The sequence below is a fragment of the Raphanus sativus genome, chromosome 5 (assembly GCF_000801105.2).
Source record: "Raphanus sativus cultivar WK10039 chromosome 5, ASM80110v3, whole genome shotgun sequence".
NCBI lineage: Eukaryota > Viridiplantae > Streptophyta > Magnoliopsida > Brassicales > Brassicaceae > Raphanus > Raphanus sativus.
In genome coordinates, this window is record NC_079515.1 from 31191727 (window position 1) to 31210924 (window position 19198).

General features: G+C 30.5%; 2 protein-coding genes and 1 long non-coding RNA gene across 3 annotated transcripts; 2 read left to right on the forward strand and 1 right to left on the reverse strand.

Annotated features, from left to right (window-relative positions):
• Window positions 1-1419: 1419 nt before the first annotated feature.
• On the forward strand, window positions 1420-4709 carry LOC108862807 (nucleobase-ascorbate transporter 1). Its single transcript, XM_018637052.2, has 13 exons — window positions 1420-1749; window positions 2068-2165; window positions 2242-2418; window positions 2511-2611; window positions 2690-2765; window positions 2844-2903; window positions 2978-3165; window positions 3248-3344; window positions 3417-3503; window positions 3588-3646; window positions 3767-3858; window positions 3947-4024; window positions 4106-4709. Exons 1-13 carry the CDS (start codon window positions 1674-1676, stop codon window positions 4477-4479), a joined length of 1563 nt encoding a protein of 520 aa, XP_018492554.1. The 5' UTR covers window positions 1420-1673; the 3' UTR covers window positions 4480-4709.
• A 2647-nt stretch (window positions 4710-7356) lies between these two features.
• On the forward strand, window positions 7357-13782 carry LOC108858761 (nardilysin-like). The gene is made up of 18 exons (XM_057010266.1): window positions 7357-7678; window positions 7759-7805; window positions 9691-9803; window positions 9949-10022; window positions 10112-10207; window positions 10293-10397; window positions 10481-10720; window positions 10805-10953; window positions 11034-11193; window positions 11293-11439; window positions 11519-11874; window positions 11961-12110; window positions 12238-12414; window positions 12508-12699; window positions 12789-13034; window positions 13126-13226; window positions 13380-13547; window positions 13627-13782. Exons 1-18 carry the CDS (start codon window positions 7477-7479, stop codon window positions 13697-13699), a joined length of 2796 nt encoding a protein of 931 aa, XP_056866246.1. The 5' UTR covers window positions 7357-7476; the 3' UTR covers window positions 13700-13782.
• A 4040-nt stretch (window positions 13783-17822) lies between these two features.
• On the reverse strand, window positions 17823-19087 carry LOC108834581 (uncharacterized). The gene is made up of 4 exons (XR_001946851.2): window positions 18854-19087; window positions 18514-18750; window positions 18291-18401; window positions 17823-18204 (listed from the first exon to the last, which is right to left on the reverse strand). It is a non-coding gene; the product is annotated as an uncharacterized LOC108834581 (long non-coding RNA).
• Window positions 19088-19198: the final 111 nt, after the last annotated feature.

Sequence of the window (19198 nt, forward strand, 5' to 3'; positions counted from 1 at the left end):
GAAAAATTGTTATTCACAAAATCAATGCATTTTTAATATGATTTCTTAATATATGTGAAAAGTTTAGAATATGTATCTTAAAAAAACAAAGAGAGTATAAACTAACTTGCTTTCTTTCTTTTAACATTGAGTAACACATTAATTCATCGTATAATCTTTAACTCTATTAGACATGATGATCAATTATCTGTAATATATACGATATTGATGAATAATTTTATGGATAAAAGATTTCTCGATAAAACTCTCTCCGAAAAAAAAAAAATTCTGCATACGGCCTTACCTGCGGTACTCTAGAACTCTTGATAAACTCTGCATCCAGTGATCTACAATAAATTGTATAGTGTAAAATTCGAACTGACTTAGATGTTAAATTCTTTAGACCTTAACTAATACACCTTCCACATAAACTAACTCGCTTTCTATAAATATAAAAAAGTTGAAAGCATTTATTCCATTTAAAAGAAAGTTGTCGGAATCTTAACAGTAAAAAGACCTACAGGCTGGCAGTGAAAGTTGTTCAATTTTTATTTTTATTATATTTCTTTTGTAAATTGACAAGTTGCTTGATTTCTATTATCTACTTTTTAAGAATTATTATAAGTCTTAGTCTAGATATATAAGTTCTAAGCTATTTATACGGCAATGAAAACTCACAAATATAACCAACAATAAAAACTCACAAATATATTTGCCAAAAAACTCACAAATCTATATTACTATTATTTGAAATGTGAATTTGATTATTTGTCATATTTCCATGATTTATAATAAATCAGTAATTTAACTAAAATTATTGTTTAAAATTTAATATATATATATGTATATATATATATATATATATATATATATATATATATATATATCATAGAATTTAAGATAATTTATATACACTAATCTATTCTTTTTTTTTACAACACACTAATCTATTCAATTGATACATTAATTAAGATTGCGACTTCGGGTATTTAGATAGGTTTCGGATAAGATCCGTTCAGTTACGGGTATTTCAGTTATTTAAAAAATGTATTCAAATAGTATCTGATTGAATTTCTGTTCGAATTCGGTTTGGTTAGAACCGGTTCTCGATCGGTTCGGATATACCTGAAATACTATATTTTATTTATTTTCTATTTTTTAAATTTATTTAAGAAAAAATAAATTGAAATTAGATATACAAGGCGAAAACAAAGGTGAAGAAGATTTTCGCATTGCAAGATCTGGTTATATGCAACAACAAATTTAAAAACCAAAGTAACCTGAGAAATGAATGAAGTAGCTTCGCGACGATGGGCCCCACCCATAATTAGTCGAAACCAAAAAGGGCAAATCCGTAAATAACCAAAAAATTCAAAAAAAGGAGAGGAAAGAGAAGGAATCGTCTCTCTTTCATCAACGTCACGCCAGAGGAGGGGAACAAGAGAGAGAGCAGAAGTTACAGAGAAGCTTTTAAATTCTCGCAGTGCCCATTGTCTCTCTCTTTGCATATTCCCTTTTTATTAATTTTTTATTAACATTTATTTTATTTCTCCTTCTTTTAAAACGAATTTATTTTTCCTTTTTTTTCTCACTTTATATCTCTACTTTACCTTTTTTTGCAGGGTTCTTCTACTTTTTTGCTTCTTGTTCATCTTCTTCCTCTACGTCTGTCTTCTTCCTCTGGCTGGGAAGCCATGGCGGAGATAAGCCATCCTCCAATGGAACAACTTCAAGACCTTGAGTATTGCATCGACTCTAATCCTCCTTGGCGTAATTAAACCCTCTCTCTCTCTCTCTCTTTCTATCTATTTATATATAGTTTGTGTGCAGTTGAATATTAATATATGTTTTACGGACCAATGACTTCTTATGAACTTAATTTTCTATTTAAAAATATTCTAATTAAAGAAACACGAGTTTCTGTGGGCCTTTCATGGAGTTTTCAAACTCCTGATTGTTTTCCTCATTGTCTTATACATTTTTTTCCCTTCTCTAACCTCCTTTTCTGCCGTTTTGAGATGTATAACTGTAACAACGTTTCTAAATAATCCAAATTTGAACCACTGTTTTGTGCGTGTGTTATTGCAGCTGAAACGGTGTTACTAGCATTTCAAAACTACATTCTAATGCTTGGATCAAGTGCTTTTATACCCGCACTGCTCGTACCGGCAATGGGCGGGACTGATGTAAGCCCCTTACAAACAATGTTTAATCTCTTTGCTGATGTATATATATATAACCTTAATCCGTGTGTCCGAAAAGGGAGACAAAGCAAGGGTTATGCAGACGCTACTCTTTGTTGCTGGAATCAAGACACTTGTTCAAGCTCTTTTCGGTACGAGGTTGCCTGCTGTTGTTGGAGGCTCTTTCGCTTACGTAGTCCCCATTGCTTACATCATTAATGACTCATCCTTGCAAAAGATCTCCAATGATCATGAGGTAAAAAAAAGCAAAGCAAAGCCTAATGAGAATATGCTACACTCAATGGTCATTTGGTAAATCAAAAATTTAGTATTATTGTTCTTTTGCAGAGATTTATTCACACTATGAGAGCTATACAAGGGGCACTGATTGTAGCGTCAAGCATACAAATCATTCTTGGCTATAGCCAAGTATGGGGTCTTTTCTCAAGGTTAACATTCATTGCCCTTTTGATTATATATAACATTATTTTTTATCACAAATTCTCATTACTTTAAAAAAATCTCAGGTTTTTCAGTCCTCTTGGAATGGCACCAGTTGTTGGACTGGTTGGTCTAGGCATGTTCCAGCGAGGATTTCCACAGGTAAATCCATTCCACATCCTTGTGATTTGCAATTAAACATCAATTAATTATATATATATTATAAACTTTGATTCTCAGCTTGGAAACTGCATTGAGATTGGACTACCAATGCTACTGCTTGTCATCGGACTAACACAAGTAAAAAAATAAAAAGCTTTGTATAAGTTTCATCTTTCTTTCCTTCCTTGTCTTGCTCACATTCTCCTTGGCAGTATCTCAAACATGTCAGACCATTCAAAGATGTCCCAATCTTCGAACGGTTTCCCATCTTGATCTGCGTAACATTTGTTTGGATCTACGCCATTATCTTGACCGCTAGTGGAGCATACAGACACAAGCCATCGCTTACACAGCATAGTTGTCGCACAGACAAAGCTAATCTTATATCAACCGCTCCATGGTAAATGTATATGAAACAACTCTTATACTGTGGGGATTTACATTCTCTCTCCATTATTCTCTCATTGTTAATGTCTCACCAGGTTCAAATTCCCATACCCTCTCCAGTGGGGCCCTCCAACGTTTGCAGTAGGTCATTCGTTTGCTATGATGTCTGCGGTTCTTGTATCCATGGTCGAGGTATAAAAAAACTAAGCAGAGACTGTGGTTAGAGAGAAGGATGAAATGAATTCATGGTTGGGTTTTGTGCAGTCTACTGGGGCTTACATGGCGGCTTCAAGATTAGCTATAGCCACACCTCCTCCTGCTTATGTATTGAGTAGAGGCATTGGATGGCAGGTGAATATATATATAAGTAGTTTCATAAATAAAAGAAACACATTAAAAAAATTACATAATCACACTTTCTTCTTATATTTTCAGGGTATTGGTGTGTTGCTTGATGGTCTTTTCGGAACAGGCACAGGCTCTACTGTTCTAGTGTAAGTAAAGCTTACTGCTCTATCTTCTTTTATATATATATGCATATGTACACACAGAATCTATAATAAGTAAAGCTTACTGCTCTATCTTCTCTCATGTTATTAAATGTGTTAATGCAGAGAGAATGTAGGACTTCTTGGGTTGACAAGAGTGGGAAGCCGTCGTGTTGTTCAAGTATCAGCAGGCTTCATGATCTTCTTCTCTATATTGGGTATTTACACCTATAACTCGTATACTTTCGTTTATTATTTATCTCATGTATGTGATCTTGAAGTTGTGTTGTTTGGTCTCTCGAGCAGGCAAATTCGGTGCTGTATTCGCGTCTATACCAGTGCCTATATACGCAGCATTGCACTGTGTCCTCTTCGGCCTCGTTGGTAAGATAAAATCGAAAAAAACATGTGAAATGTTTTTATCATCAAAACATAGTCTTTGATATTGATTAACATTTCTTGCAGCTGCGGTTGGTCTCTCGTTTCTTCAGTTCACAAACATGAACAGCATGAGAAACTTAATGATCACTGGTCTTTCGCTCTTTCTTGGAATCTCGATACCTCAGTTCTTTGTTCACTACTGGGACGCAAGACATTACGGGCTAGTTCACACAGACGCGGGATGGTTCAACGCGTTCTTGAACACGTTGTTCATGTCTCCAGCCACTGTTGGTCTCATCATTGCGGTTTTTATGGACAATACAGTTGAAGTGGAGAGTTCGAAGAAAGACAGAGGGATGCCTTGGTGGGTCAAGTTTAGAACCTTTCGAGGTGATAACCGTAATGAAGAGTTCTACACTTTGCCCTTTAACCTCAACAGATTCTTCCCTCCTACTTAGTAAATTATTGACATGCTTCGATGAGGAAACAGAGCCTGCTGGTTTTAGATTCTGTTTATTATTCTTTTTCTTTGGTGATGGTTCTTTAATTCGATGACTTCCATTATTGAAGTAGTCTGTTTACTTTTAAGATTTAATCTCTTCTTCCTGTAGATTATAGAGATGGTTACTAAAACAATGTTTTTAGTTTTTGTGTGAATGGAATCAAGTCTCGTAAGCTTTTCCAGTTTTACCTCTTCTTTTTTTGTTCAGTTCAATCAATATGCTCGAATAGATTTTACTTTATCCACTATATCTAACTTTACAATGCAATTGAGTTCTTGTCGAAACTTATCGTCAATATAAATGTAATAGATTCACTTCGTAATTTTCTTGGATAGATAATTTCTTTCATTTGTATAATATATACATTTCTAATTCTGATGATCAGTGTACATATCAAATAAAGTTTTCTTTATAACAACCTTCAAAATTAAGGAGAGGGGTACGTTTAAAACAATTTTGTAACAACAAATCCATTTTTTAAATAATATTGGTGTTATCATTCGCTTCATATATACGCTTTTTTAGACTTATATTTAATGTTCAAAATATTGTTAGTTTTAGTAATTAGACGCTTTATAGAAGATTGTTGATTAAGCAATAGCTGATCTTGAGAATGCCTAAATGTAATTCATAAAACGAAATGAAAGTTTTACAACTATTTTGCAGGTTTTAATCATCATAAGATTTTAAGACAGTGCTTTCAAGTAAAATCTTTTTTTTTTCTTTTAATAAGAGTATACAAAATTTATCGTAGAAAAGGAAACACTATTGTTTAAGAACCATACTTTAACTGGGGACAATGGAGGAACATGCAGAAACATAAAATCACATTTAACCAAACTAAGACTCATAATCGAAAGTAGTAATCTTTGTCACATCCATATTCTGGATTATGATTTCAAAGTTTTATATCAATTTTAATACCTGGCTAAACCCGTCCGGCCAAGTTATCGAGACAGCATAGTTTCCCACTGGTCGTATTTCTTCAGGTTCGATCTCTTCTGCCACATCTCCGAACTGAATCTTTTGTTCACCAGTCCATTCGTCTTGTATAACAAGGTTAAGAACAAGAAAAATAACACTTTTAAGTATTAAAAAGGGAAGATTACTAAAATAACATCAAATTATGTTATAGAATAATAGTATTGTATTATTCAAAAAAAGGAATAATAATATTGTATTACAAAAGTAAAAGGTTGTTAACTTTTAAAAATTATAATAACTAATGTAATAAATAAAATATTATAAAATTACATAAAATATAATATTTCCATATTATATATATGCATATAACAGACTCGATCAGATCTATATTTCTAAACATATATTAGTATATTTGATTTACTTAATTTTATGGGTATTACATATTAGTATTTGATTTGAAATATTATTTAAAATAATGTAGTTATTTTTATGTGTAAATGTAACCAATAGGTTTAGGAAAATCCGGATATTCAAGTCGAATCTATTCTGGGTATGTTGAATCCTAAACATTTGATCTAGTTAGGCACTCCGAAAATTTTGAGTTCGGGTTTCATATCCACATTGAGTTTGGTCTATAACTAAAATATATTTAAATTTTGGGTTTGTAATGGGTCAAAATCGATTTGGATATTTAAGACCGAAAAGATAAGAAATACTTATACCCTATCACAATTTAGTAAATTTATCTAATATTTTGAAAATTAACCAAAAATAAACTATCAATAATCAAAATTTAACATTTTAAATTCTAAATTTAACATTTAAGTTTTTGTATGACTTAAAAAACTACAAAAAATAGTAAAAATTGCAAAAAAAAGACATTACAATTAGATCGTAGAAAATAAAACACATGAGGTCATCTTTTTGATATTTATGTTTTTTGGTAAGACACAAATTGTTTCTTATTGTGTTGGTTCTCTTGGGGGCTGGTATCTATTTGGATCGGTTATTTTTGGCTTTATTCTTTTTATAGAGAAATTTTAGATTCAACTAGATACTTGTTAATTTTTGTTTAGTTTTGGATAGAGTATTTTTAGGTCTGTTCTTACTCGAAGTCGTTCGGTATCAGTCCGGGTGATTCGGATTTTCGGATTTTCGGAGTTATGTTTAGAAGTACAATTCGGTATTTACTAATTAGGATCGGATTCGGTTTGATTTCTTCTGGGTTCGGTTCGGATCGGATGTAACCAATGTTTAAAATCGTTCAAAAATATTTTTTTTTAAACCTCAAAAAGTGACAAATTTTTATCTCAAAATATATAAATTGTTTACAAATCTAATTAAATATTAGTTAAACTAACTAAATTAGCTAAAAATAGTTCAAAATAACAAATAAAACAAACTACAAAAATATTTTGAATAGTCAAAAATATCTAAATCACCTTAAAATATATCAAAACATTAACATATTTAACTAATTTCGGATATTTTCGGATCCTAGTTCGGATTTCGGATCTGTTCGGGTTATAACCAAACACCAAAATACTAAGCTCATAAGTCCCGTTCGGATATGTTTGTATAACAATTCGGATTCGGTTTCGGTTTTTCCAGTTCGGGTTTAGGTAAGTATTTCGGGTCGAGGTAAAAACGCCCAGGCCTAGCTAGCAGTTATAATCTGGTTTCTGTTTTTTTTTTAAACTAAAAAGTCTGTTTTCTGTTATAATAATTAATGATATCTATGTATGTAATACAGTGAACTATATAATATGTTACTCCTATATGCGGTGACTCGTTCATACATTTTGTCAACAAAAGTCACCAGTAATAAGAAGGAACGAAAAAATTCTAATTTGGGCCCATATAAAATGTTTAATGTCGGTTTTGGCTTCTTCTTCCTGAGCGCCTGAGCAGAAACCCTAAACTGTCGACAGGATAAGATATAGCTATTTTGTTTCGTTCCCTAAACTTTGGACAAAATCGGAGGAATTAAGATACAGCTATTTACTATTTTGTTTCTTCTTCTATGAAATGGAAGAAAGTGATGAGATAATACATCATCCTCTTGGAAATCTAGAGTATAGAGCAATAGAGCTGGAGAATGGGTTAACTGCTTTGCTCATTAGTGAAAACAACTTGGGTGAAGGGGAATCTTATGCATCTGCATCAATGGTAGTCAGAATCGGGTCCTTCCATGATCCTCCAGATATTCCTGGCCTCTCACATTTCCTGGGTATAATTTCTATTTTTTGTCTAAAACAAAATTGGCACCACAATTGCTTAACTACATCTGTTTGTTTGTTATTGTTTCAGAACACATGCTCTTCATGGGCTCTGAGAAGTACCCAGGCCATAGCGATGTAAGATTGAATACTCTCTTGCTATTTTGTATTTGAAAATTGATTTAAGTAAAGAATTTCTCTTGCTATTTGTTGCGAGACTCTTGTTGGGTCTTGTCGAAGAATATTCTCTTGCTATTTATTTGTATGACATGATCTCTTTTACATACAGTACTAGGTGGTTTGCCCGCACATGCGGGCATAATTTTCTTTCAAATATTTATTGATGTATATTTATTAATTCAAAAAATCATTATAATAATTTATTAGTTATGTTTTCAAAAAATCTAAATTAAACATTAAACTTTTATACAGTGAAACTTGTATAAATTAATAATGTTGGGACTACACCAAAACTATAATTTTTTATTAATTTATAGAGAATATTAATTTATCGAAATACTAATTGAACCAAAAACTCAGTATGAGACTATGAAATTATATTAATTTATAGATTATTAATTTAAAGAGGTTATACTGTATATGATCAAATATTTTGATAAAAATATATATTTATTATTGTATTAGAATTTTTAAAACACTCACATACTTGAAATATTTTAGAAAATATATTTATACAAATGTTTTTCATTGATTAATATTTAATTGTAAATTGGTGTATATCTTAATTTTTAACTTCTATAATTAAAAGATAAATTTTCAAATAACAATACAATATATAAGAATTATCTTTTTATTTCTGACAATATTAATTTATAATCTATTATAACATATTAATAAAGTAAAATTCGTTTTTAAGTTTTAAAATTGAAAAAAATATTTCCAGATACAACACTATATATATAAGAATTATTGTTGTAAAATAAAATATATATATATATATATATAAGAATTATTATTTTTATTTTTACAATATTAATTTATAATGTAATATAACATTTAAATATATTATTATTAACTTTAAATTCGTTTTTAACTTTTAAATTAAAAATATTATTTTCAGATGACAACATAATATATATAAGAATTATCTTTATATTTTTGAAAATATTAATTTATAATCTAATATAACATATAAATAATAATATTACTAACTTGAAATTCGTTTTTAACTTTTAAATTAAAAAATATTATTTTCAGATAACAACATAATATATATAAGAATTATCTTTATATTTTTGAAAATATTAATTTATAATCTAATATAACATATAAATAATAATATTATAAACTTAAAATTCTTTTTATCATATAATAAATTATATAAAATTATTAAGGGTAACAAAGACATTATTTTCAGATAACAACATAATATATATAAGAATTAACTTTATATTTTTGAAAATATTAATTTATATTCTATTATAACATATTAATAATAATATTATATATTAACTTAAAATTCGTTTTTAACTTTTAAACTAAAAAAATATTATTTTTAGATAACAACATAATATATATAAGCATTATCTTTATATTTTTGAAAATATTAATTTATAATCCACTATAACATATAAATAATAATATTATTAACTTAAAATTTGTTTTTAATTATATATTAAATTTTATATAAAATCACTAAGGGTAACAAAGACATTAACCACTCTAACTTTTAACGTGGGAGCTCCGTTGCGAAAATTTACTTCGCAAATAATAGTATAGATATATTGAAATTGATAGAATACAGAATATTCACTTGTTGTTTGTTGAGAGAGTCTAGCTTGGTATCTTTGAAAAGTCCCTACTTTTATGGAACTGGTTTCGCCTCCTGTGTATATACAGGGGAACATATTAACTTCCATATTTAGCACACCGCTTTGTGAATCTTTTTGTTTTCTAATTTCTTGTTCTTCACTCAAATCTCTCTCTCTCTCTCTGTTTATTTTCAAACATTCTTCAATTCTAATCCTGACTCCCCAAGGGATCTTACTTCTGTTTCTTCCAGTTTCTTAATTTCTTGAGCGAGCATGGAGGCTCATCAAATGCGCAAACATTCATGGAGCACACTAAATTCTATTTCCAAGTTCAGGCAGAGTTTCTTGAAGGTGCTCTGGATAGGTATACAAGCTTACTTTATATATTATTACACATATCAGTCCTCCAATAAGAATTACCAAAATAACCTTGCAAACTTTGATCACTTTCAATTTGTTTCTTTCTTTATTGGGCTTTTTCTTTATAGTTGATTGTTTTTCCCTTTCAGATTTTCACAGTTTTTTAGTGCACCTCTCCTTGAAGCAGATTGTATGAAACGTGAGATATCTGCAGTTGACTCAGGTTTGCGTCTTTTTGTGGGAGAATATATACACATCCCATCAAATTCTTTCATGTACTTGCATTCCTAAAATTTCGAAATTCTTTTCCAGAATTTCAGTTACGCAAGGAAGATGATTATCTCCGACTTGAAGAACTCAGGGCCTATACATCCAAGAAAGGGCACTTGTTTAACAGATTCACTTGTGGTACTTAGTAATGTTTATACTTCTTATACGCGTGCTTAATTTTTTTTGCTAAAATCACTTATTTTTCACTTGTTCTTGTTTCAAGGTAACAAAGAATCTCTCAACAAGGAAGATCTCCGGGAACGTGCTATAGAATTATACAATGAATGTTATACTGGTGGGGCAATGAAGCTTTGTGTTATAGGAGCAGGTAACCATTTCATTTCAGTAATTTTTACCAAAAAATGTTTATTGTTAAATGAGAACCCTTTCAAATTCTTAAAACCTTTGCAGACAGTCTCAGTGTACTCGAACGATGGGTGAGGACATTTTTTGGTGATGTTAAGAAAGGACACCCAAAAAATATACCTTCATTCAACCCCAGAGACCGTGTATGGGACACTTCAGTATCGTACGGGATGAAAGTTGCTGGAGATGGACACATTCTTGAGCTCTCATGGATTCTACCCCCTCTATCCAAAAACACTTATTTGGAAAGGCCAGAACAATATCTAGTCCAATTATTAGCTCAGCGTGAGTAATGTGTTATGATGTTTTTTTGTTTTCTCTTGATGATTCTTGCAGGACAGTTACTAGTTTTAAATGTTTTCCTTTCAGAGGGTAAAGGAAGCTTGTCTTACTTCTTCAAGGACAATGGATGGACAAATTTTTTACAAGTCAAAGAGAGTTTTGAAGGATGGTTTTGCACATCCATAGGCCGTATGATTATCATCTCTATGGATCTCACTCTTTCGGGCTTAGAAAAGGTACACAATTAGGTATATATATATATGTTACTTACCTCATATATATTTTTGTCATTAATTTGAAAATCTTTTATTTACAGAGATATCAACTCATTCGTTATGTATATGAGTATCTCAAATTGATACAAGATAAGAAACCACAACGATGGGTCATGGAAGAATACTGGAAGATTAAGCAAATGGATTATGATTCTCTTGAGATGGATTTAAATCAACTGGAATTTGCTAAACTTCTCTCAGGTCTGCATTTCCTTTCTTTATATGTAATTATTCAATTCTCTTTTTGGTGATTGTATGTGATACATGTCTCCCAATCTAATCCAGAACTATTTTGTATAGGTAACATGTTGCATTATCCATTGACGCATGTTATATCTGCGGACTATTCCAGCAATTGGAACTCCGAAGCAATTCTGGAATTGTTGGAATATTTTACTCCAGAACGAATGAGGATTGATTTTGCTTCGAAATCAGTCGATGGAAAAGGTATAACAAAAATTTATGACATGCATATATATAGTCTTATGATGAAAGTACTCTTATTTGTATCTTCTTATTGTTTCAGATCTCAAAACTGAACCATGGTGCAACTCAGTCTACTTGGAAGAACAAATACCACTTGATTGTATAGAGGCATGGAGGAAAACCTCTCGAGTAGATGCTTCCCTATTTTTCCCATCTGAGAATAAGTTCATTCCAACTGCCTTCAAGGTAAGAGAACATGAAGAGGAGGACCTTCATCCCAGATGCATCCTGCAAACGCCAAAAATAAGGCTCTGGCACCAGTGTGAGGAATCGTCATCAACATATGCATACTTCCGTGTCTATCTCAAGGATGGATATAGCAGTCTGGAGAATCATGCGATGGCTGGTCTATTTACAGAACTTCTTAATGATGAACTAAACGAAATATTAGACCAGGTCAGTGCATTTAATTTTATGAAAGAAGAAGCTTTTGTATGTTGTTTTCTATAATGATATGAGAAATTACATATCTTGGTATACAGAGCGATGAAGCTAAACTTTGCTCTTCAATATCACTACGTGGTGACCAACTGTTTTTGGAAGTCTTTGGCTATAGAGAGAAGCTGAATCTCTTGCTATCGGAAATTTGGACGAGAGTCATGGGTTTCTCACCAACAGCTAAACGCTTTGAGGTGCGTCTATGTATAAATCTTTTTAACTGTACTTTGACAAATTGATTTTAAATCGTACCACACATATTTGTTGTAGGGTTTTTGCTTATATTTCCAATCAGAAACTAAAAATTAGTTTCTTTGTCAGATTATAAAAGAGAAAACAATGAAAGATCTGAAGAAAATGTCACTTGAGGAAGGATCTGACCGTATGATGCTCCAAATACTATGTAAAAAGTTCTATGGCATAAATAAGAAGTTGCAGGTGCTGAAGGAAATTTCTTTTCCTGACCTTGAAATATTCATTTCTCATATGCGTTCCCAGGTAATTGAGAGTTCCGCATGAGGCAATCACTTAATTGTACCTTTGTTGTTTCATTTAGATATATATTGAGTAATTGGCTGAATGCTCTTGCAGATATTCATCGAAGGTCTATGCTATGGTGATGTGTTAGAGACTGAAGCATTGGAAATTTCGGAAATATTCAAAACTCCACAGCAAGTAAAGCCACTCCCAAACAAACTTAGACACAAAATGCGCATGCGCAGACTGCCTCGTCGGGCCAAGCTTATAAATGTCAAGGTGTCTGACAGTAATAATTTGCTGAAGGTACAGAAAATGTGTATGAGTGTTGAAAGTCAATGAAAAACTATAATATAATATGTTCCTTGCTCATGAATGCATTTCATTTTTTGCAGATTTACTTCCAAATCGGTAAAAAAATGAGGATGAAAGCAATGGTAGATCTGTTTAATGGTATCATAAAGGAGATGATATTCAGTCAACTAAGGAATAAGGAGCAGCTTGGTTATATTGTTGATTGCTCACCTCACTTGATGGGTGGAGTTAACGGTTTCAGTATATATGTTATATCTGCAAATCGTGATCCTATTTATCTTTTCAAGCAAGTACGTCGTTTCGTATACACCATTAAAGATCGGCTGGTAAGTTCGTACCAGAAGAAAAAAAAACTATTTGTCGTTATTTTTGTAGCTTTTGACATCATTTCACTTGTTGTTGTTGCTATACTTATAGGAAGATGTTCCTGACGGAACTTTCCAAGATTACAAAAGAGGGGTGATTTTGAGTTTGGAAGATGGCATAGATGCTCAATGGAAAGATATTGTTAGCAAACGGTAAGAGTGTTCGCAACTCTGAAGTGACTTGCATATATATATATATATATATATATATATATCATTAAGAGTGAAGCTGATATTTTCCTAGATCATATGGCGTAAACATTAAAAAAAACACACATTGTCATGCATATGGTTTCTCTTTTATAGCTACACATTCGATTCCTACTCGAGAGAAACTGCGGAAATAGAAACGATCCAGAAGGAAGATCTTATCAAGTGGTACAGCAAGTATTTTAGAGTATCATCGCCTAGTTGCCGTCGGCTTGCTCTATGCCTTTGGGGATGTGACACGGACATGAAGAGGAATAGTCAAAGGTAACTATGGTAGTGAATATGATGATGATAATGGTGTTGGTCTTAGAGTATCTAATAGCTTATATGTTATGTTTTACAGGTGCGCGAGTCGCAAGATTTTTAGACTGAAGAGACGTTTGAAGCGTTTGACCAAACGTAAATCCACCACCTAAAACCTCTCGTGCAAGAAACTTCATCAACTTGCAATGCTTTATGACTTGAACTTTTTTTTATATGTGATGAGATATTTTGAGAAATCTAATGTGTGGGAAATACGTGTTTACTATAGATTGTGGGATAAGAGAAACTTAAATATCCCAAAGTGCAGCAACTATCAAGTGGTGTGGCTTACTTGGGTTATGACTACATAAAAAGTATTAGGTGTGGCCGATTTATATGATTGTCAAACCACACCACGTCGTTACGACTTTGATAAAAGTAAGAGTACGCATAAATGATTTTAAGAGAACGCTAACATACATGCTTTTCATGGACATAGGAAAGAAAGCATGGAGAAGCGATGATTATTAGAAACTGACTAGATTGTTATAGTGTTTTGGGGAGAACTTGATTTGTAATAGTGCAGTTACGGTATTAAATTCCAATATTCGGGGTTTTCAAGGTTCCTTACGAATTTTTCGGGTTTTCAAGACCGGAGAGCGGAAGTACAGTCTTTTTTTTTTTTTTTTTGTAAAACCATACTTGCATTAAAGGTTTGGCTTTGTACCAGTCTAACCCACGGGGGTCACGTTGATTTTAATTTTTCACTAGATTTTGATCCGCCCTTAGAAGGGAGGGTATATTTTTTGTTTTATATTTTTTTATAAATTTAATTTTTATATTTATGTTTTTATTTACGTTTTTTCATTATATAATATCAATATACTAAAACAGGAATATGACCTATTGATATATGTGTGGTCAAATTATTTTACGATAATTATTAAAACCTCTTATTAATTATTTAAAAGAAATATTATACAAAGAAAAATATAAATATGATTGAAAAACATAAATATAAAAATTAAATTTCTAAAATATGTAAAACAAAAAAATATACCAGCTCTTTTAAAGGCGAATCCGAATCTAGTCAATACTATTAAAATAGAAACATAACATATTGATATATGTATGGTAAAACTATTTTAATACAATGATTAAAACCTCCTATTAATTATTTAAGAGAAATGTTATACAATGAAAAACATAAATATGACTAAAACATATAAATATAAAAATTAAATTTCTAAAAGAATATAAAACTAAAAATATAAAAAGGCGGGTCCAAATGTAGAAATCTATTTAAAACCCGTTAAACTAAAATCTGTAGAATATCGGATCATGATAATAATTTTTAATTTTAATTTTTGTTGTTTAGTTTTAGTTTTAGTTTTATTTTTTAAAGAAACATAATTTTTATGTTTGTGTGTTTGTATAATCATATTCTGTATGATATGAATTTAATTGAATAGATAAGTTTTGTAAGTATGTACATGTATCATATGGTAAGGCTTCGTCTTTTTGTCAATATTCAGTCCAAATTATTTATTTTTTTATTTGAACATAAAAACAGGAATATAGGGAAGTTACGAACGGTTAACAATATTCGAAGCCCAAATTATCGTTTCATAATATAATTTTTTAAAGGGCGGGTCATATGTTTTTTATTTTTATTTTTTTGAAATATTTAATTTTTATATTTTTGTTTTCTTAGTCATATTTGTTTTTTGTAATATATTTGTGTTTTTTATAATCATATTTGCATTTAATATAAATTTAATTTAATATAATTTTTGGTAACTATATTAAATAGTTTAAATTGCATAATTATACACTTATACTATATGCATTTCAAAAATTATTTTTAAACTTTATTCCTAGTTTTTGCAACATATTATTTTTCTTTGTAATTAGCTAACATAATTAGTCAAAAATATTCGTATAAAAAAGAAAACCGATTCGGAATCGACTCGAAAATAAAGTCTCATACTTTATTAGACCTAGTATATATACTCAAACGGTTCTTAAAGTGTTATATCTGAAAATCAATATCAAATCCAACCCGCCCCGAAGACTGACCAAAATTTTTTAAAATCTGGAAAAAAATATTAACTTTATACTTTTAGTTTAAGTATACTAATTTCATTTTTAAAATTTATATTTCTAAAAATTGTTTTATAAATTTAATTTAATTATTATGCCAAATTCTTGTTTAATTATTAAGAAAATGTATTCTTTGCATGATATAAGTAAAAATTTCTTGTTTAATTATTAAGAAAATGTAATCTTTGCATGATATAAGTAAAAATATACCCTCCCTTAGAGTAAAAAATCTACTTAATCCTATTCAAAAACTTACAAAATTGCTATGCCAAAAATATACCGCCCTTTAATTTATAATCATATTTTTGTATGATATGAATTTAATAGAATAGATAATTCTTGTAAGTATATTAAATATATCAAGTTTCATATATATGTACTTGTGTCATATACGTTTGGGAAATTATTTTTAATCTTTATTCATAAAATTTGCAATATGTTATATTTTTTTGTAGTTTCATATATGATAACAGTTTTAATTTCCCACATTTTATTTCCAAACTTAAGTAGGTATTTTATTAAAAGATAATAACAAATTATAGAAATTGTTTGATAATAATGTAGATTATTAATATGTAATTAAACTCAATTAGACAAAATAATTTTCAAATAGTAGAAATTTTAAAAGCCCATACAAATACGCAATGCAACACAATGCATCAAAATTGACTTTAGAATAATAGATTTGATTCCTGAAATGTTCTTATATTTTAGACTAGGGTCGGCCCGCCCTATGGGCGGAAGGTATATTCAAAAATAATTGAAATAGTTTGAGTAAATAATTATTTTAATTTTTATTAGTTAAAAGTATAAATATTAGTAAAATTCTGTACTTGTTTTTAAAATCTAAATAAACTATACTATTTTGATAATTAGTTAGATTTTCTTTTTTCTTTGGGGTGGCATTACATCAGTTCTTGCTGAAATAAAGTAAGGACAATTTTAAAGTTGATGACTTTGACAATTCATATCTATATGTATAGAGAGGGAAGATATACATACAAGTCTTTAGCTGATTATTTGGATTCATTGTTGCATAACTATGTTTTCTATTTTTCTCAATCGTCTTAGCCACTCTATTGATTTGTTATTTTGTTCTAAGTTTATTTTTCTCATTTTCATCAAATTAAATAAAACATTATTGGTAAATATTTGTTCTAGAAATACATTTATATAATAATATTATGATATAAATATAAAGCAGAATATAAATATAATATTTTAAGTTAGTCTAAGGAGTATAAATTTATGTTTAAATAAATCTGATTTCTAATCATATAAACTAATTTTTTTATCTAGGATAAATATAGTTATATCGTTTTTGTAAAAAATCCAATAAACCGAAATCAATAGTATATAAACCAAACCAATTTAGATATAAATCCAATATGATAGTTAATTTTTATAAATCAAAATATATAAAAAAATGAACCGAAACTGGACCAAAATCCGGATTGAACGTGCTTAGATAGAGGCATTAGAAGGAATCATTGGTTTAACAACCCAATCAGTAGATATAAATGTTAAATTGGTAATAAGTAGATTAAAATAAAGACCCAAATATGAAAACATGAATAAATTGTTAAAAATAAAATTTTGAGGTCGAGCGCGAGTTTGTTATGTTTAAAGATTTTTTTCCTATCAAGCTTATTGAGTATTTAACATTTTGTTTGTCATCCTATTGATTTTACTTGTGTGTTCCTTTATTTATGTTGATGTTTTATATGTTTTTTTCATGATTAGTAGTAACTTCGTTCACGCCAAAAAAAAAGGAGTGGTACTTCATTATCACATTATGTGTTTATTATGATATTTTTTTCTACGCGCGGGATGTAATTCAATTTTTCGTTTTTCTGGTTTGCATAATGTTGCTATTGGTAATTTTTGGCGATAATATTTGATTGTCACGACATTTAGTACAATGGTTATGATGCAGTTTATTCATTTTGTTAATCCTGATTTGTTTAAATAAGTTGTTTTGACTCTATGATGCTTTTGCGGAAACTGATGTACTGACACTATGGTTTAAGTTGTGGAACAACGTCTTCTACGTTATTAACATCACTATTTTAAGCTTGTGAAGGTATTAGCTTCCTACAGTTATTTATGTAACCAACCTAAATATTCCCTTTTTATATATATAATCCGAATTATGTAAATGTATTGCGGTAAAGTAGTTTTAGTATCACCAAAAGGAAAAAAAATATGAGAACTTATAAGTCATAACTACATTTTTTAAATACATATTTTGCAAATATTTTCTCAGCGAAAACAACCTAGTGTGATTTTTACATGTAGAATCAAGTAGTATGAAATAAAATACTATACAAAAGATTAGTACATAGAATACTTTAAAGAAAATTCATAACATTGAATTGGGAGGTTTTAGTTCTTGAGCCCAACACATCGAATCGTCCGGATAATAACTCCTTTGTGAACTGTCTGCCCATCTTGGAAAGATAGCTAGATTCATCAGACTTTCTCAACCAGGACTCATGTTAGATCTTGGATTCAGTGGCAGTAAGTGATTGACCATCTTCAGTCTCAGCTTTCTTCACTTCATTTGCCTTAGTATCTAAACAAACAAAACCACCATTCTTAATTGACTCAAATAGATAGGAAAATACATTTCTGATCATTGAGAAGCATGCAACTATGAACCTGAGCATGACATAGTTGAGCCAGAGACCCATCTTCATCAATCAAGTCAATCACTTTGTTGGGAAGAAACATATCACTATTCAATCAGCTTGACAGTGGAAGTAATACTACCTGAAAAATTATTCTAACTGTGTTTGATCTATCCTATAATTTAAGCGATATAAACATATGCCTTATAAAAAAAAATTGGTATAAGGTTTCTATTAATTCACAAAGACTATACCTTTCCCATCTCCAGATGAACATCATGAGGATTTGATCTGGACAATAGGACGATTTGTGATCTAAGATATTTATTCATCGTCAATCTCCATGGCTGTGGAGTAATGCTTGATAACAGAACTTGATAGCAGTTTAATGCCCATCTCCTTGTCTACACCCATAAGCTTGACACCGCGCTTCATATTTCTTTGCTTCCCAGAACGGCGAACCTCGACAGTGGAGGTACAACAGGCGCAGCCTTCAAAACGGCGAGGGAAACAGTGGAGTTAGCCATTTTGGAAAGTTTACAAAGCTAGTAACTGAAAAGATTGAACTGATGATTTTGAGGGGATAGAACATACTCTTTTATAGTCGAAGATTCACCGAAAGGAAGTAATGGAGATGCATTCAATGAGGAATCGTGACAGGTTTTGCAAGCTATAGAGACAACCCTTCGAATTGAGCCTCACTCCGTAACGCCTCCATTTATCGTGGCCGGTAAGGTGATCAGACTGTTTCTTGTGAGAAGCTTCGATTGTGTCGACGGAGTTACTTTCAATAATTAGAAGGGTCAATGTTTTACGTTCTATCCAGGCCCACACCTGTTATATCACAATGGAGGCCCATCAAAAATCATACGAAACACAAAGTTTGCAAAACGAAAAAAGAACTCAAAACGTCTTCTAACACACGTGTCATTCTCTCCG

What these genes read in the sequence shown, in the direction of transcription:
- LOC108862807 (XM_018637052.2), top strand. Translation starts at nt 1,674, where the DNA reads ATGGCGGAGATAAGCCATCCTCCAATGGAACAACTTCAAGACCTTGAG. An exon ending in CGGCAATGGGCGGGACTGAT is followed by an intron (nt 2,166 to 2,241) that starts GTAAGCCCCTTA and finishes GTGTCCGAAAAG; the next exon opens with GGAGACAAAGCAAGGGTTAT. An exon ending in TGTCCTCTTCGGCCTCGTTG is followed by an intron (nt 4,025 to 4,105) that starts GTAAGATAAAAT and finishes CATTTCTTGCAG; the next exon opens with CTGCGGTTGGTCTCTCGTTT.
- LOC108858761 (XM_057010266.1), top strand. Translation starts at nt 7,477, where the DNA reads ATGGAAGAAAGTGATGAGATAATACATCATCCTCTTGGAAATCTAGAG. An exon ending in ATTTGCTAAACTTCTCTCAG is followed by an intron (nt 11,194 to 11,292) that starts GTCTGCATTTCC and finishes TATTTTGTATAG; the next exon opens with GTAACATGTTGCATTATCCA. An exon ending in ACACCATTAAAGATCGGCTG is followed by an intron (nt 13,035 to 13,125) that starts GTAAGTTCGTAC and finishes CTATACTTATAG; the next exon opens with GAAGATGTTCCTGACGGAAC.